The sequence below is a fragment of the Elephas maximus genome, chromosome 3, assembly GCF_024166365.1.
Source record: "Elephas maximus indicus isolate mEleMax1 chromosome 3, mEleMax1 primary haplotype, whole genome shotgun sequence".
Lineage (NCBI taxonomy): Eukaryota > Metazoa > Chordata > Mammalia > Proboscidea > Elephantidae > Elephas > Elephas maximus.
This window is the reverse complement of record NC_064821.1, coordinates 143,603,552-143,620,983: the sequence shown is the minus strand read 5'-3', so window position 1 is coordinate 143,620,983 and position 17,432 is coordinate 143,603,552. Positions and strand designations below refer to the sequence as shown.

General features: G+C 36.9%; 1 protein-coding gene across 4 annotated transcripts in view; it reads right to left on the bottom strand.

Moving 5' to 3' along the window:
* DPYD (dihydropyrimidine dehydrogenase) overlaps positions 1-17,432 on the bottom strand; it is a 981,230-nt gene that overhangs the window by 14,829 nt on the left and 948,969 nt on the right. For all 4 annotated transcript variants that reach the window (XM_049875731.1, XM_049875734.1, XM_049875732.1 and 1 more), the window contains one exon: positions 9,397-9,540. In XM_049875731.1, the coding sequence (XP_049731688.1) occupies positions 9,397-9,540 (144 nt within the window). The remainder of the gene's footprint in view (positions 1-9,396; positions 9,541-17,432) is intronic.

Genomic DNA, 17,432 nt, shown 5'->3' with positions numbered 1-17,432 from the left:
TCAGGAATGGAAAAAAACTCTGTAGGGAAATCACAAAAATAATAAAGAAGCAGCAGAGAGAAGTACATAGGGTGCCTGGGTATGTGTGCTAGGGAGAAAAAAAAGAAAAGAAAAGAGGGCGAGATACAATCCCTGATTGCACACGCAGAGAAAAAATGACTCTTAAAGGGAACGTTGCTGTTTAATTCAATGGTGACTGAACAGCCACACAGCCAGATCATCCAGATGGGGTCTGAAATAATGGGCAAAGGGGCAGGGGACTCATTATGAAAATGACAATAACTGTGGCTCTTTACATTTGAATAGAACTGCGCTGTGTACAATGCTTTTGCACACATCATTTCATTTAAAACAATAGAATCGGGGCCTTTCTGACATTATCTAGTATTTATTCTCTCTCCTGCCAATCTCTCTCCTGGGTTGTTACAATCGCCTCCTAACTGGTCTCCCTGTTTCTGACCTTGCCCCTCTAGGGTCTTGTATCAACACCACAGCCAGAATGATCCTTTGAAAAATTAAGTCAGATCATGTCACTCTTCCTTTCAGAAAGCCTTCCACGGTTTCCTGTCTGGGACTTTCTCATCTCAGAGTCTCTGCACTTTCTGTTCCCTCTGAATGGAACGGTCTCCCCTTAAATAGCCACATCATTCACTCCCTCCCTTTTTCAGGTGTTTGCTTAAATGCCATTTAATCAGGCAGGTTTTCCCTGACCAGCCCCTCCAGCAATTCCTATTCTCCTAACCTTGCTTTATTTTCTCCGTAACACTTGCCACCATCTGACATAGTATGTATTTACTTGTTGATTTGTTTGTCTGTTTCTGCCTGCTAAAATGTAAGCTGGAATTTTTTTTTGTTCACTACTGAATCACTAGTGACTGTAAGAATGTTGGAACACAGTGGGTGTTCATTAATAGTTGTTGAGTGGATGAATGACGACATGAATGTATGGATGAATACGACAATTGTTGTCAACTAGAAATTCAGAATGTCACTGGTCGGATGTGAAAGACAAAATGAAACAATACAAGATGGGCTGTCAAAATGATCTGTGTTTTCTGATTCTCTGGGCCACTTCCTCATTTGTAAGATTTCTTCCTTTTCTGGTTTCTTGACACCACCATTTTTTTCTGGTTCTTCTTCTATTTCTTTGATTACTTCTTCTCATTTGCTTTCCCAGTACTTCCTACTCCACCATAAGAGTATTAGTTTAAAAGAAATAAACAAATACATGTGAAGTTTCTATCTTGTGTCTGGCATACAATAGGTAGTTAAAAACATCAGTTCTTTCTTTTTATACTTTCCAGTACTTCCCTGGGGTCCATCGATTTCTGTATGCTCAAATATAAATTTTTTAAAATCTCATACCAAAAAGAAATAAAAACCCATCAAACTAAAAAACTGTAAGAAAACCCTGACTCATTGTCTGTTATTTTCTTTATCTCAGTTAGATGATCAAAAATTGAATCATTTTAGTCTCTTTGTTCTCAACTCCTCACTCTCCCTTGCCCCTCAATGTAATATGAGAATTGCTAAGTCTTAGAGATAAAATTAACAAGCCTATCAATTTTACCTCTGATTCTTTATCACCATGGCCACTCCCCAAATCTGGTACCTCAGTATGGCTCACCTGGAGCATTCCCTTTTCCCCATACCTTTCTAATCCCTACCTAGTCTAGGCTGTCTGTCGTTGTTAGCTTCATGGAGTTACCCTCAACTCAGAGTCCTGTTCCATCCCCATTATCTGTTGCAGATTAGATCATTGTGACCCACAGGGTTTTCAATGGCTTTTTGGAAGTAGATCACCAGGCCTTTCTTCCTAGTTCATCTCAGTCTAAAAACTTGGCTGAAATCTGTTCAGCATGATAGCAACACACAAGCCTTCATTGACAGATGGGTAGTGGCTATGCATGAAGTGACTGGCTGGGAACTGAACCTGCTTCTCCCACATGGAAGATGAGAACTCTACCACTGAATCACCAATGCCGCTACCTAGTCCATGTTGTTTTTATTCTTGTTGTATATTGGCGAGGCGATTCCAACTCATGGCACTCCTTAAATGTCACTTCCTAGGGAGTCCTCCCTTGGTGTCTTCAATCTAAATCAGGCATCAGTGTGAAAGAGTCTTCATATAGCCTGTATTTTTTCTATGAGCTCATACCATAAATACAATTGTCTAATTATTAGTGTTATTCTTTTCATAATACCTGCCTCTTGCTATATTCTGTCTGCTTTATGTGGACAGAGGCTGTGCCTGTTCTGCTGATTGTACTGTATAGGTAGATAGCCCCGGTGGCTCAATGCTAACTGAAAGCTTAGTGGCTCGAACCCACCTAGTGGCTCTTCGAGAGAAAAACCTAGCAATCTGCTTCCGTAAAGATTACTGCCAAGAAAACCCTATGGAGCTGTTCTACTCTGTCACATGGGGTCTCTTTGAGTCCAAAACCAACTCCACCAAAAACCTGAAAAACCCACTGCCATCGAGTTGATTCTGACTCATGGTGACCCTATAGGACAGAGCAGAACTGCCCCATAGAGTTTCCAAGGAGCACCTGGCGGATTTGAACTGCTGACCTCTTGGTTAGCAGCCGTAGCACTTAACCGCAATAACAACAGTGTAGACAGATACACGTTGGTTACCTCTTGGTGGTAATAAAGATTTCCTGGAAAGTAAGTGGTCTCCTTCAAATCCTTCTATTTGGTTAGCCTTTAGAACTTTTTGTATTCCTACTTTCATACTTGATGTCATGTTATTGGATAAAATGGAAATGGACAGCCACCTTAACCTCTTATCTCTGTCAGTTTGTCCATTCCTACATAATAACTAATAGTAGGTAGCACTTATTTAGCACTTATTTGGTTCAGGCACCATGCCAAAAGCACTTTACCTAATAATGTTTCTATTATCTCCAATTTACAGATTAGTGAACGGAGGCAAGGATATACAGCTACTAAAAAACAGTCATAATTTGAATCCAGGCAGTGTGACACAGTAATCAAATGCTGAATCCAGGACACTTTTATTACTGTAATATGCTAAAATTTTACCAACTTTGTTACGTGTTTTGGTAAAGGAAATAGCTTTGAAATTTAATATCACTTATATTTTTAACTAAATTTGCCTAAAATTTTTAATTCTATTTTATTTAAATAAGACTTTTTCATGGTCACTTTCTTTAAACATCACTACTAATTAAAATGACACTGGTAAGTCCAAAATCAGTTTCATTAAACGCATATAGGTAGTAGAGGTACAAAATCCTAAGAGGTGTCCCTCTGTTTACCCAAGATGTCTTTATGTATGGTCCTGACTCGAATTCTTTCCTATTTGCCAAGGGCCTAGCTTGATTAATCACACTCTTTCTGGTAATTTCAGCTATTCTCTACTAGAATATAAACACTCTCAAGCCTAGATTATCTTAACACAAACAAACCCTCTACTCCATTCCTTTTTCTTACCACTTTCCTTTCCATCTTTCTCAATTTCCGGAAAGAGTAGACCACAGGTAGTGTTGTTACTTTTCCCTGAGCTCATCAACTTCCTACAAAGACCACCTTCCCCTACCTTTTCTATCTGGATAATATCAAGAAGAAAAACGGGTATATTAAATATATTTCAAAGCAACAAATCAGCATTGTCATACAAGAAACATTTTCATCTTTACAGAAGAATTAAAGTCTTATCTTAGATCTTGGTTTAAAGTAAGGGACTTAGCACCAAGAATTCTGAATGTTATTAGAAGTTTTTATTTGCAAAGTTTTGTTGTTCTTTTTTTTTTTTTTTTAAACTCTTCCTTCTTGAACCAAGAATTACTTAAGGTGTAAAACTTTCCTAGAAATTTTCTTTTTAGAAATTGTCTATTAAAACGTTGTCTAATCCATTTCTGGTTCACAAGAAATTTCTTGCCCTTGGAGTTTTAGCAAATTTTGAAAGGCTATAAATTTGAATGTAAAGTAAATGATGAAATTTATGGTAAATTTTTGTCATAGAATAGTAATTTGAGAGATAGGAAAAACCGCTTTAAAAAGCAAATATTGGGGTGTTGGGATTGTTGTTTACTTGGGAAAAAGTTATTACCATACCCATGATTTTAGAGTAAAGCAAATTTTAGATTAATTAAATAGTTAAAAGTAAAAATTAAAACCCTAAAAGAACTATATTGGGGTGAATATTTATATGATGTTATGGTAAAGAGGGCTAAACAATGCAAAGAAAGAAAGAAATCACAAATTAAACTTTTGCCAGATGTGAATACATAAAATTAAAACTTCTGTGTGTGTATATATATATATATATATATACTTACCATAATACAAATTGTGAGAGAAATTGCAACCTTAGAAAAATAAATTTGAAGCATACTTGAATGCTATTACTTTTAAAATATATTTAAAAATTTACCAAAAAAAATTGTAAGACAAAACAAGGACAAATACTCCAGCAAAAAAACTAGTCAAGCGAACAGCAGATTCACAAAAGAAGAAATACAAAGATCAAGAAAAATACATAAAAATGTGCTGATCTCAACTATTTAGGCATTCAAAATTAAACCAAAAGATACCCCTCCTTGACCATTACATTGGCAAAAATTAAAAACAAATTCATTATTGGTGACAGTCTAAGAAACTGGGCTCTTTACATTTTTGGGAGGAATGTAAATTTGCACACTCTTCCTGGAGAATAATTTGGCAATAAGTATCAAAATTCACTGCTAAAATTTCACTACTTGTGATTTCTCTTAAAAAAATCATAAGAGGTCTACACAAAGGTTTTTATACAAAGACAGTTATAATAACATATAAAATTCTGGAAAAAACTTAGAGATTTAAAAATAGTTAATTTAAAATCAGTAATGATATGTACATATTAAGGAATACTATGTGCGGCGGTTAAGGTTGTGTGCCAACTTGGCTAGGCCATGATTCTCAGTGGTTTGACAGTTACAATATAATTGGCAGTTGTGTAATCACCTCCACAATGAGATCTGATATAGTCACCTCCATGATGAGATTGGCTATGAGCAGCCAATCAGTTCAAAGAGAGTTTCCTTGGAGGTGTAGCCTGCATCCAATATACATGGACTTTGTGCCAAACCTTGCTGGCTTTTGTTCTGCTCTGGATCCTGCATTCGGCTCATCATCTTCTAACCTCCGGTTCTTGTGACTTGAGCCAGATAACTTGAGTAAGAAGTCTTTTCTGCTGATCTTGTGTTTGTTAGTTCCTGCAGCTACATGAGTCAAGAGAAGCCTCTAGCCTGACGCCTGACCCATGGACTTAGGCCTCTCCAGCCTCTATAACCACATGAGCCATTTCCTTGATATAAATCTCTCTTTCTGTATGTATGTGTGTATGTGTATATATATATATATACATACGCTTCACTGGCTTTGCTTCTCTAGAGAACCCAGCCTAAGACACTATGAAACCATTAAAACATTAAAAAGTAATACATAAATCATTATAATATTTTATGTAAAAAAAAATGTACAGAGTATGAGAATCAACATTATTTTGCTTAATTTAAAATAGCACATTAAGGACCAACCCAAACCTGTTGCCATCAAGTTGATTCCGACTCATAGTGACACTATAGGACTGAGTAGAACTGCCCCACAGGGTTTCCAAGGAGTGGCTGGTGGATTTGAACTGCCGACCTTTTGGTTAGCAGCTGAGCTCTTAACTACTGCCACCAGGGCTCCAGAAAAAGGACCAGATTTTATAAATCTAAATTTTAAGAGTGGTTAAGTCAAGGTAGTATGATTATAGGTAATTTTTATATTAATCATTGTGCTTTTAACATTAAAATAAAAAAAATGAAAATAGGAAGATGGGGGAATATATAATATAGTTGAATAGGTCACTATTGGTAAAACTGTGACTCTAGAAATTGAGGGTCATCTGAAGTCAATATGAACCCACAAATGTCTCTAGAGGATAAAAACAGAGCCCTACACCTTTCTTCTTCCTTTAGACACACACTCTCTTCCATTCTATATTAAGCCTTATTGAAAGCAAGATGAGGTGAACAGCCATTTGTTATTAAAAAAAAAAACTAATTCCTCATTTGTTCAAACAACAAATACTTCCCCTTTCCCCCCACTTCAAAAAAAAAAAAAAAACAGAAAGCCACACATGCAACATTATCAGCTACCTTACTAGAAATGACAATAGATGGAATGGGTATGGATATCCCAATAAGAAGGTCAAGGTAGTGGAAAAGCCACAGAATTTAAGAAAAATCTCCAACATCAGCCTCTTAATCTGTTGACACTGATGTGGTCTTTAGATGCTGTGAAGATGGTACTTACAACGTCCTGTGGTTTATGTAACATATAGCACCAAGGGTACTTCAATATGAATAATTTCTAGAGTAACACATTTCAGGAGAGGAATATAAAACTGTACAATTTTTAATAAGACTCCATATCCTTCCTTGATACTTTTTTAAAACCTCTCTTTCCTGACTTCATATTTCTTTTGTTTATTCACTTCTGCTGTGTTGGATAGTTCCTTTGGATTAGTGATCTGCCAATTTTACTTCAACTATAGTAGGTTTTTTTTTGTTTGTTCTAATTTTGTTTTACTTCTAGGTTATTGACACACCCCCTGAAAGAAGAGAGAACTAGAAAAGGGCAAAATGCTTTTAAAATCATCTTGTACTTTTTAAATATATAAATAATATATTTCTTTTGAAATTTTTATATATAAGAACAAGACTCCTAGAGTTGAAGGTTTTACATTTAATTTACATTTAATTGAAATTACCAGAACTGGAAGAATTCTCACTTAACTAAAACAACCTTAGGCAAACATGACGAAGAAAGGTTTGGCAAGGGCTATGGGATCTCGCTTCCTCTTTCCTGTGAGTACACAGTTCATCCTTTTAGTAGCACACAAATAATTTAAGGGAAACAGCTCAAGAGACCATTTGGGGGCTATTAGGCTGTTAGAAGTTGCAAGTGTTCACTTTATTTGGAATTATGGTATTGAAGTGCGGGTGGAGTCTGTGTTCAGCCCCTTTCATTTTTCCTTTCGGAATTCTGCAGGGCTTAAATTTTCCTACATTAAGTCTAAACTTCACTCTTCAGCATAGGACACATTTTTTTTTTCCCCCTTACGGTAGAGGAAATTCTTAAGGATTCCAATCCTTATTTGACTGCTAGAGAGAAATCCCGATGAGGTCCACCTGTGAGCACCTCAGAATGAGATTTTTCAGCTGATGTTTATAATAGAAGATGGAAATGTTGTCTATTGTCACCAAATAGAGAAGAACAAATTTTAGTAACTTCAAGCCTCATTTCAGCGATGGTGATTTCAGAGAGACTATCAGCCAATTGGGAGTCACCGGGTGGTGCAAATGGTTGATGAGCTTAACGACTAACCAAAAGCTTGGAGGTTCGAGTCTATCCAAAGGCACCTCAGAGAAAGACCCAGTGATCTCGTTCCAAAAAATGAGCCTTTGAAAACCGTATGGAGCACAGTTCTACTCTGATACTCATGAGGTCTCCGTGATTCGGAATTAACATGATAGCAACCGTTTGTTTCCCCACCCCACTAACAGCTTTAAACAATTACATTGGGGCGGGGGGGCGCTGGTGAACGTGGCTGTAAAAGGGCAGTATGAGGGATTCATAGAGTGATGGAACTATTCTGTATCTTAACTGTGGTAGTGGATACACGACACTACATGCAATAAAATTACACAGAACCAAATACACACACACACACACACACTCGTGCGAGCACATACACACAAATGAGTAGAAGTAAAACTGGGGAAATTTGAATAGGACCAGTAGATAGTATCTGTGTCAATAGCCTGGTTATGATGTTGTACTACAGTTTTGTAAATTGTTACCCCTGGCAAAAATCTGGGCAAAGGGTACAAGAGGCCCCTCTCTATTATTTCTTATAACTGCATATGAATCTACTATTACCTAAAATTTTTTTTAAAAAGTTTAATAAAGAAGGTAAGACAGGGAGCAAAGGCCCTGAGACCGGAGGGTGCCTGTTTGAGAAATAGCAGAGACTGCTGTGGTTAGAGGAGAAGCAAGTAAAAGAGAAATAGACTATACTATCAGGGAGGTAATAGGGGGTTGAGTGTAGAACCTAGAGATTTAAAAAGACAGAGAACAGAGGGGCCCCCAAATCTGCAAACAAAGTAACAAGAAATGGGCCAGGGCACAGAAACAAAGCCATTCCCCAGAACAGTGGGGCAAGGTATCTAAAAATAGCCCACAAACTTCTTTAAAGTTGCCTTTCAGAAGCAGCTGGAGAAGACCAGGCCCAGGGACATGGGCAGAACATCCACCTGTGACCACTGTGTGCGCTTCCACCAGGGGCAGTGAGGGGCTGCAACCCCAGCCGGGGAATCGAACCCGGGGAGTGGGAGGCTGCGTAGGCGCGACACCCCATAATAAGTCCTGCTACAAATCCCAGAGGCCTCCAGGACAGGAGCCATCTTGGAAAGCTTCTGTGCGTGCACCTTAGTTAACATATCCCTGCCTGTGTCTATGAATAGACATGAATCTTTTCCCGCCCAAGAACTTTTAAAAACTCCGGCCTGTCTTTTGTTCTGTGAGATGAGGGTATGCGTTGTTGCTCTAGGCCCTCCTCATCTCCTCTTGCAAGCCTCTTCAGTTAAGCTTTACTCATGTGGAAAACTATGTGCCTTACCTGCTCATTCTTGACCAGTGAGAGGCAAGAACCTTATTCCGGTTTCAAAGGTAATACAAAACAATTTCATCTTGATATTTTTTGCTATTACCCAGAAAAATAATCTCCTGAGAGCCAAACCAAGTTACAGGGTTTTCAGAAGCCAAACCAGAGGAATTTGCTCAAAAAAAAACTAAGGTACCATCACTGCTGTACATACTGTATCTTGACCATTTAGTTGTGTTGAATGACTAATATAAGATCCCTTGGAATTAATTTCAGATTATAATAATTTTTAAATGACTATGAGAATACAAGGAATTCACCATAATATTTCCTGACACATTTAATACATAGCAAATTTCTGTGGAAGGCATATTTGACAATGTTCTAAAAAGTCTAAAATATACAAATAAAAGAGATCATCCTATAATTTATTTTCTACTACAGTCAGAATTTTTTAAACTTTCAGTATGTTTCTAATACAAACTTAGTGATAAAATGACATAATAAGTATTTAAACTATATATATTTCAACAGTAAGATGAAGAAAACCAAACCCATTGTCAGCAAGTTGATTCCGACTCATAGCGACCCTCCCTACAGGACAGAGTAGAGCTGCCCCACAGGGTTTCCAAGGAGTGGCTGGTGGATTCGAACTGCCGACCTTTTGGTTAGTAGCCTAGCACTTAACCACTATGCCACCAGGGCTCCATGATATATATATTTGGCTTAAGGTTTACCTTGATGGCAGGAATAGGCTTTTTGGGGACAAAATATTTTCTTTCAAGTGGTGAAAAAGCTGCATTTTGCTCCTTCAGTCTAATCTTGTTCTCTGCTATGATTTTCTTGCGCTGCTCAAGGTAAGGTCCAAAACTTGGCAGTTTCTGAAAGGAAAACACACAAACAAGAAATCATGTTAGACATAAAAGAAAAAATGTGAAAATAAAAGTAGATAAATATTATCAATATTTATGATAATGTGTTTTGAGATTTTGTCCATATACTGTAACAAGGCTCTCATTTGTTCTTGGGCCACTAGTCTCCTAGGTATCAGATTCTGTTAATTATTAAAAAAAAAAACACAAAAGCACGATATCTTTACCACATCCCACCCAGTGTCGTCATATATAAGTGTTAATATCCCACTCCCACTGCCATGGAGTCGATATACAAATGTTAATTAAAATGCATTCCTAAATGGAATAAAGTTCACAATGCTAAGCCAAATCCATTCACTTAAAACAATAGCTGTTAGTTAAACCATTTGTTCGGTTTCTAGACACAGACGGTGAAACCTATTGATGCTTTCTTTTTTTTCCTTCATCAGGTTTTTAGCACGATATAGACACAGCCATAGTCCTTGACAAATGCTTTTGTTGATAGCAAAGGTACTTTGCCAAAGTTCTAATCTGTATCTCTATTTTATTGTGTTCAAATTCTTACTATGTCTCTTCAAAGATTGTAACTAATGTTGATTGCAATTTACTGGAATGGCTGAAAAACAAAACGGTAAAAATATTGATTTCCCTGTACAGAAAACAAATTTATTTTGCATGAAGAAGGCAAAAATAGAAAGAAAAAGCAGAGGAAACATCACAGTGCTGAAATAAACTCCATCAGTATTCAAAATCACATTATGGAGCTTTAAATCTCAAGGTTATTCAATTGTACTTTGCTAAGTTCATTTAGAAAGATACCTGGGCGTCATGGAAAATGCTAAGTGGTTTCAAGTTAACGCAGAAATGCCCTTATACCATTCATTATCCCACAATTATTTCCTCTTCACTTTGTTCTTCCCCTCTTCTAGAACCTTTGATCTTTACTTTTTACTGACACATACTGCTGATGACAGACACCACTGAATTTCAAATGTTTTATGTCAGCCTGTAACCTGGAATGGCTAGGTCTCTTTTATATGTCTGCAGAAATACCTCTCTCTCTTGCAGAGTAAAGCCCATTTATCTAGGTGACGGAGGTTTGGAAAACTGTAGCATTCCAAGGTCATCCTGATCTCTGACCTAGCAAGTGCTTCGGTAGAAAATCACACTGGTTTCAAAACACTGGCCTCCACTTGCCAGGTTGCATAATGCTCCAGGTAAATGAGTTTTCTGGTTTTCTTGAGTTCTCAGTAGAGTAGGTAAACTAAACTGAAACCATGCTCCACAATCAAGCCAAACTGCAAACTGCAACTGTAAATTTATATTGGCAAAGAACATATTTATTGGAAATAGCTAGGATTCTACTTGTTATCAATTATTTGTGATTATGTCAACAAGTCAAGCAAATGGAAGCAACGTTATGAATACCAAATTAAACTAGAACTACGTACTTCATCTCAGTATCATAATGCTTTCCTAATTTTTTTTATGATACAGTGGAGGGAGAGCATTTTGCATCTGTTTTTACACACAGAACAAGTGATGCTGACTTGTTAAAATAATAAAATAAATAAAATTTTAAAACAAATCTTCAGTACTTATCAAATAAGCCTTCTTAATACAGAAAAGGTAATGCTTGTTTGAAAAATCCTCTTATGAAATGACTTTTTTCCTGGGGCAGATGAGGGGTTAGAGATTATAGCTGGTACCAAAGACAGGCCCTTGGGTTCCAGATAACACCTCATAAGGTGACAAACACATGTTCACATGATATAAATCTTGTCAGAATGTCATTCTCTCCACAGCTCTCATACATCAAGGGTACCTAAATCCTAATCTCAAATTCTTGAAGATTATAAAGAATGGGGAAATGTTGAAATACATGATCTCTGGCTCTAGTAGATCCCTCATTCTAGCAAGCTACTTGGGAAATGGAATCATTACTGGGTTTCCCTGACTGGGTCTTACCTTAGGCAATGTCATCTAGTTCTACCTAAGAGTTTCATAAATGCTGTTAAAAAGAACACATTCTTAGAATTTTTGATCTATATTCTCTTAAGTAGATCAGAGGAGAATATTTTTTTTTCCACTAATATTCTTTTTATGCAAACAGAAATAAAGAATGTTGTTAAATTTAACTTTAATTATTATTATTTGCAATTCCCTTGATTCTGAACAGGATACAGTCTGGGTAAGCCTCTGAAAGCCTTATACTTTCTGTAATTTTTTGCTGTAATTTTTTGACCACATTTACCATACATAAGTTTGTCATGCAGCCTTTGTATGGCTAACAGTGAAATCACTCTCATGTGCTCATCTTTTTAAATTAGCCCTAAGGAGAGCATCTCCATTTAATGTCAAGATTGCTATAGGGTTTTCTTTTAGCATTGGTTAGAAGAATCAGTGGAATAAAAGGAAAACTGTTGCTAAATTTTTCTTTAAACTGAAAATACAAAAAAAAAAAAAAAAAAAAAAAATCAGTAACCATTTCCTCAACCTTTCAACACATTTCTCCACATCAGGTAGACTCCATTTGTGTGGGGTCCCTTCTGGAGATCCCAGAGGCTGAAGTGGAGTGTTAGCTTCCAAAGCTTCCAGGTTGCCATAGGCATTTTGCTTTCCTCACTAGTTTGAGAAAATTAAGTGTGGCATAGTGGCTAAGAGCTTGGCTGCTAACCAAAAGGTTGTCAGTTCGAATCCACCAGCTGCTCCTTGGAAACCCTGTGGGGCAGTGCTACTCTCCCCTATAGGGTCACTATGAGTAGAACTGACTCAATGGCAATGGGTTTGTGTTTTTTTGTGTGTGTGTTTATACTCAAGTGGCTTTAGGATTTTGAGGTACTGACCATTTTAAGTTTTCTGAAAACATAGAAGTTCAATTCTTCCTGGCACCACAGAATCAGCTCTACATGTACTGCATTTAGGCATACATTTGTGTTATGATCATGCCCCCAAACATCAAACCAAAGCCAAGCAAAACAAAACAAAGATGAAAATGAGTGCATAGTTGGTCACTGTGTATGTGTGCAATCAGTGGTGATTAATAAAGCATTTAGTTCAAATCTCTGCCTGAACATACAGCTAATTGATTTTCTATTGCAGGAGGGGAAGCAGCAGGGCCTGAAAGAGCCAGCAGCAGGAGATTTTCCTCTTCATTCACTATTTTCCCACAGAAAAAGTTGTAGCCTGCGGTAACTCAAAGCATGAGAGATTTTGAGCGTTATGCTATATTTCTTAAACAAAGGAAAAAGTTCTTTAGGACTATCAAAAGCTGCTTTGTAACTGATGAACTGAACAAAGCTCAGAAATGGTGTGATTTTTGTTTCAATAGTTTCACCCGGGATACATCATTGATGAATTTGTTCTCACCAGGAAAGCTAAATCCAACTCATTTAAAGATAACAGTATCTCACGCTAAAACTGTCTCTCTCCAGATATAAAAAGCATTACATTGCCGATAGAAAAGTGACAACATAATGAATCAACAATGATACCTTAAGCCAGCAAAGCTTTAAGGTAAAGAAGTCTATTTGGATTATAATTTATTCATGGATCAATCTAAAGGTAATTGAGCATATTATGAAGTAGAAAAGGGTTCTTGTTCCTAATAGAAACAGGCATGGGTGTCTTCCAGTTTAAATTGCATAATTTTTACGAGAACGGCAGCAAGTTGGTTAATAGGACTGGTCTATAGTGCTGTAATGGATCAACTCTATTTTCCTAATCATACTCTCTTATCTGATTGGAAACAATAACAGCAAGAAAAGTAATTACTTTGATATCTAAGTGGTAATAAGTGGAAAGATAAAAGGATTTCAGGTTTATACTGAGTGCAGTGTGCGTGTATGTGTGTGTGTGTGTGTGTGTGTACACTGAAAGACTGAGGGATAAATTTGACATAAAGGATAGATATTTCACAAGTATATAAAAGTAGAGCTCTTTTAATTTTTTTTCGAAAGACACGTTCCACTTATATTAAAAAAAAACTCGTTGTAGAGTCAGTTGTGACTCATAGTGACCCCATAGGACACAGTAGAACTGCCCACAGAGTTTCCGAGGAGCAGCTGGTGAATTCGAACTGCCGACCTTTTGGTTAGCAGCTGAATGCCTAACCATAGTGCCATCAGGGCTCCACACATATGACATAGATACATTATTTATCCATCTTTTCTACTTATTCAACAAATACAACATTGACTGCCTACTCTGCGTCAGGAACTGTCCTGTACTAGGTGAAAGACTAATTTCCATAAGGTATGTGTACATTTATCATTGTTATTAATTTTATAAATATCTCGATATTAATGAAGAGTTTGTGTCAGATTGAATTATATACCAAGTGTACCCAGTTATTGTGGCTATCTAAAGGCATGATACACCAAATTCTTTGGAAAACTGAATTCAATCAAATGACCAACAATTAGAGAGAAAAATGAGGAAAATAAAGCTTCAAAGAACTGATCCTTAAAAAAAAAAAAAAGAAGCCAGTTGGAGTACTTATTGAATATGTAAAATATAAAACGTAGGTGCAGTATGGCATGATGGCTAGGAGCATGAATTCTCCTAATCTGTTTCATCATCTGTTAAATGGGTCATTGTGAGGCTTAAATGAAGTAATCCATGTACGTTCCTAAACTCACACACACATTTTAATCACTACGCACTCAGCATGATGCAAGGTAGCATGGGAGATCGAGACAAGGGGTTTCTTCTCTGTTCTGTACTGTCTGAATTCAGTAACTTTTCATGCTTCCTCTCGCCAATTATGAGAGTAATCAATTGTTTAAATTTCACTCTGTTTTTTATTTCAAAATCAGCTTTAGCATGGCTTGTATTCACAAACTCAGATATTCCCCATGAGTAATTGGTATGCAATTCTTAATCACTGATACAATAGCAAGCAATTTTTCATGATATTATTAAATTTGGAAAGTGGAAAAGAAAGACGAGACAGAAAGAGGAAGCCCATCTATACATTACATGTTATTAGGATACAATATGGAGTCCAGTGGTGTAAATTGGGACACTGGAGTTGGACATGCAAAATCTATGAAATTAATAAAATATGACTTACCTTAATCTGATAAATTTAAGCATACAACTTTTGCTCAATCTATGTCTAAATAAGTCAAAACGACAATCATGTTTCATAGTGAAAAGTAGAAAGCCAACATTAGTATAATGGACAGGGTACTGACTTAGGAGTCAAATATGTATAAGAATCCCAGATTTGCACTCATTAGCTGTATGACTATCAGCCAACATTCTGCTACTAATTTTGCTCTTCAATTAAATGAAAATAACAGTATCTAACTCCCAGTTTTGGTATACACATTAAATGAGATAATGTTTGTAACATACATGCCTGCTGATTTATTCCCATCAGTAACCTTAACTGCTTATCTTACATTGTGTACCATACTTTTTTTAATTACATGATTTCTTACATATCCTCTCTACTTAGAATGCCCCCATCCTTCCCTTTCCTGGATACATGCCCATTTGGCTGCTTAGTCTCACTGAATCTTCATAGCATCTACTCAGCTCACAGTTCCCCAGAGTACCCTGGACATATTTCAGTCCTTGCACTTAGTGAACTGTCTTATCACTATTAACTTATGTCTCTATCTTCCCCACTTGAGATCCTAGAAAGATGGTTTTGATACAACACATAATTGGCATTTAATATTTTTTTAGCTAAATGAAAGAATGAATATCTTGCATGTATTTACAAAATTCTCTTGGTTGTTTGGAATGCTGAACAATCTTGAATGATTCTTTTCAAAAGGATATTAAATATATAAATAGGTTTTTTAATATTAAAATTATATGAAGTAAAAAAATAACATACTTAAGCAATAGTGATGATTCATAAATTTAAAAAACGCTTAAGATGTGTCAGACACTTGAAATTTATATATAAAAGACAATCTCTGCCCTTAAAGAGCCCACAGTTAATAAACAACTGCAATATCCTGTGACAAAGGTTGGAATAGGGGTGACATAGGATGCTATAAGAGCAATGACAATGTGTATCTAACCCAGGCTGGGCAGTCAGAGATTGTCTGGAGGAAGTGACATCTGAGCTAAATCCTGAAGGAGGAGATGAAGGTAAGACGGCCACAGTGAAGACGGAGGCACAAGAGTCAGGAAGAGGGGATGAAAATTCTCCAGGTGGAAGAAACACCAGACTGAGGAGGGTGACACTTTGGAAGAGGAGCTGGGGAGCCAGCAGACTGCCAACCCTCCTCGGTGTTTGGTAAGAGAGTGAAAAGCCTCCTGTCTGAAAGGAAGGAGGACATTTCATATGTTTTGCTGTGAAATGATGAAGTTGGAATACGTGATAGGAATAATTTTAATCAAGAGAAGAAAATCTACCATTAATGGAATGGCAGCAAAGGATGATGGAGGTCAGAACTTGTTTTATGCCAAGCACTGGGCAGGTGCTGAGGCCACAAAGATAGTAGGAGATGGCTCTTTCCGAAAGCAGCTGCTAGCCTTATGAGGAAGACCGACTCATATTCAAAGGATCTGAGGTAAGAAAAGTGTTATTTTAATATTTAAATATTATTTAAATAACTCATAACAGGTTCCTCTAAAGAAATACACTGTTATTATTTAAAGTAATAACTTTTAAAACAATACATTTAGCATTGGTTTTAGGAGATGTAGTCCTGATGACATGATTTTGAAGAATCCAAGACAAAAAGAGATGGCCTAATCAATAACAAATAAAAAATGTAGAAGACTTTTGGAGCAGAGGGAGAATAGAGATGAAAGGAGAGGGCAAAGGAAAGAGCAAAAGAGAAAAGGACAGAGACGGAGTGGAGCCTGATGATATCATAGCTGAAGGACTTTTATAAACAGGGAAAGCTAATACTCTATTTTAAGCTGTTTGCATTGTTGCAATCTAAATTCTCTTCTGTGACCCCTAGATTTTTAATAAAGCCTCCTACACATATATGCCTTGGAGAGAAATATGCAAGAAAATCAGGGACATAGGGTTGAGTTGGCATATATCTGAAAAGAATAGAAACGAACAAGAGGTAAGATTTGAGGGATATTTGGAATTCAGTGAAAGCAAGAATTTATAGCCTAAAGCAACCTGAAGAACATAATCTCTGGTAACTCTGAGCAATCTCCAGAAGGACGAGAATGGGTGACCTCAACTGACATGAGAGTTACACAGGTAACAGGAAGAACGAGATCAGTGGACAAATAGATGCATATCTGACGTAGGCCAGATCCATGAGCAATTGATTCCAACTAAAAGGATTAAGAATGATTTTATAGCAAAGGAAGAATTTAAACTGTTATGAAAAATTATAAAAGGGGGTAATAATGGGTGGTGCTTGGAGTGGAAGAAGGAGGAAAGGAATGAATTTGAGAAATTATAGGATGAGCTCACTTTGACATGGCTAAAATATCATAAGTGGACAGGGTACCAAAACCAGAACGAAACCTATTGCTGTTGAGTGGATTCCGATTCATAAGACAGAGTAGAACTACCCCATTTGGTTTCCAAGGAGCAGTTGGTGGATTTGAACTGTTGACCTTTTGGTTAGCAGTCATAGCTTGCCACAGCTCTTAACCACCATGCCACCAGGGCTCCACACAGGGTACAGTAGGGGATAAAGCTGGAAAATATATTGAAGGCCTGAAATGGGGGCCAAAGTTTGGATTTTATTCTTTAGGATGTCAGGAGAAGACACCAGATATTTATAAACATGTGAGTGAGATGATCAGATTCCCGTGGTGGGTTGTTGGTAGAGGGCTATTGTAGAAAGAAGAGAATGATCTGAAATGTTGGTGATAGGATTTGAGTAGTAGTACGAAAGCGAACTAGATGGCCTGCAAGGTTATTTAATTTATTTATTTTAAGATTCTACGGTACTCTG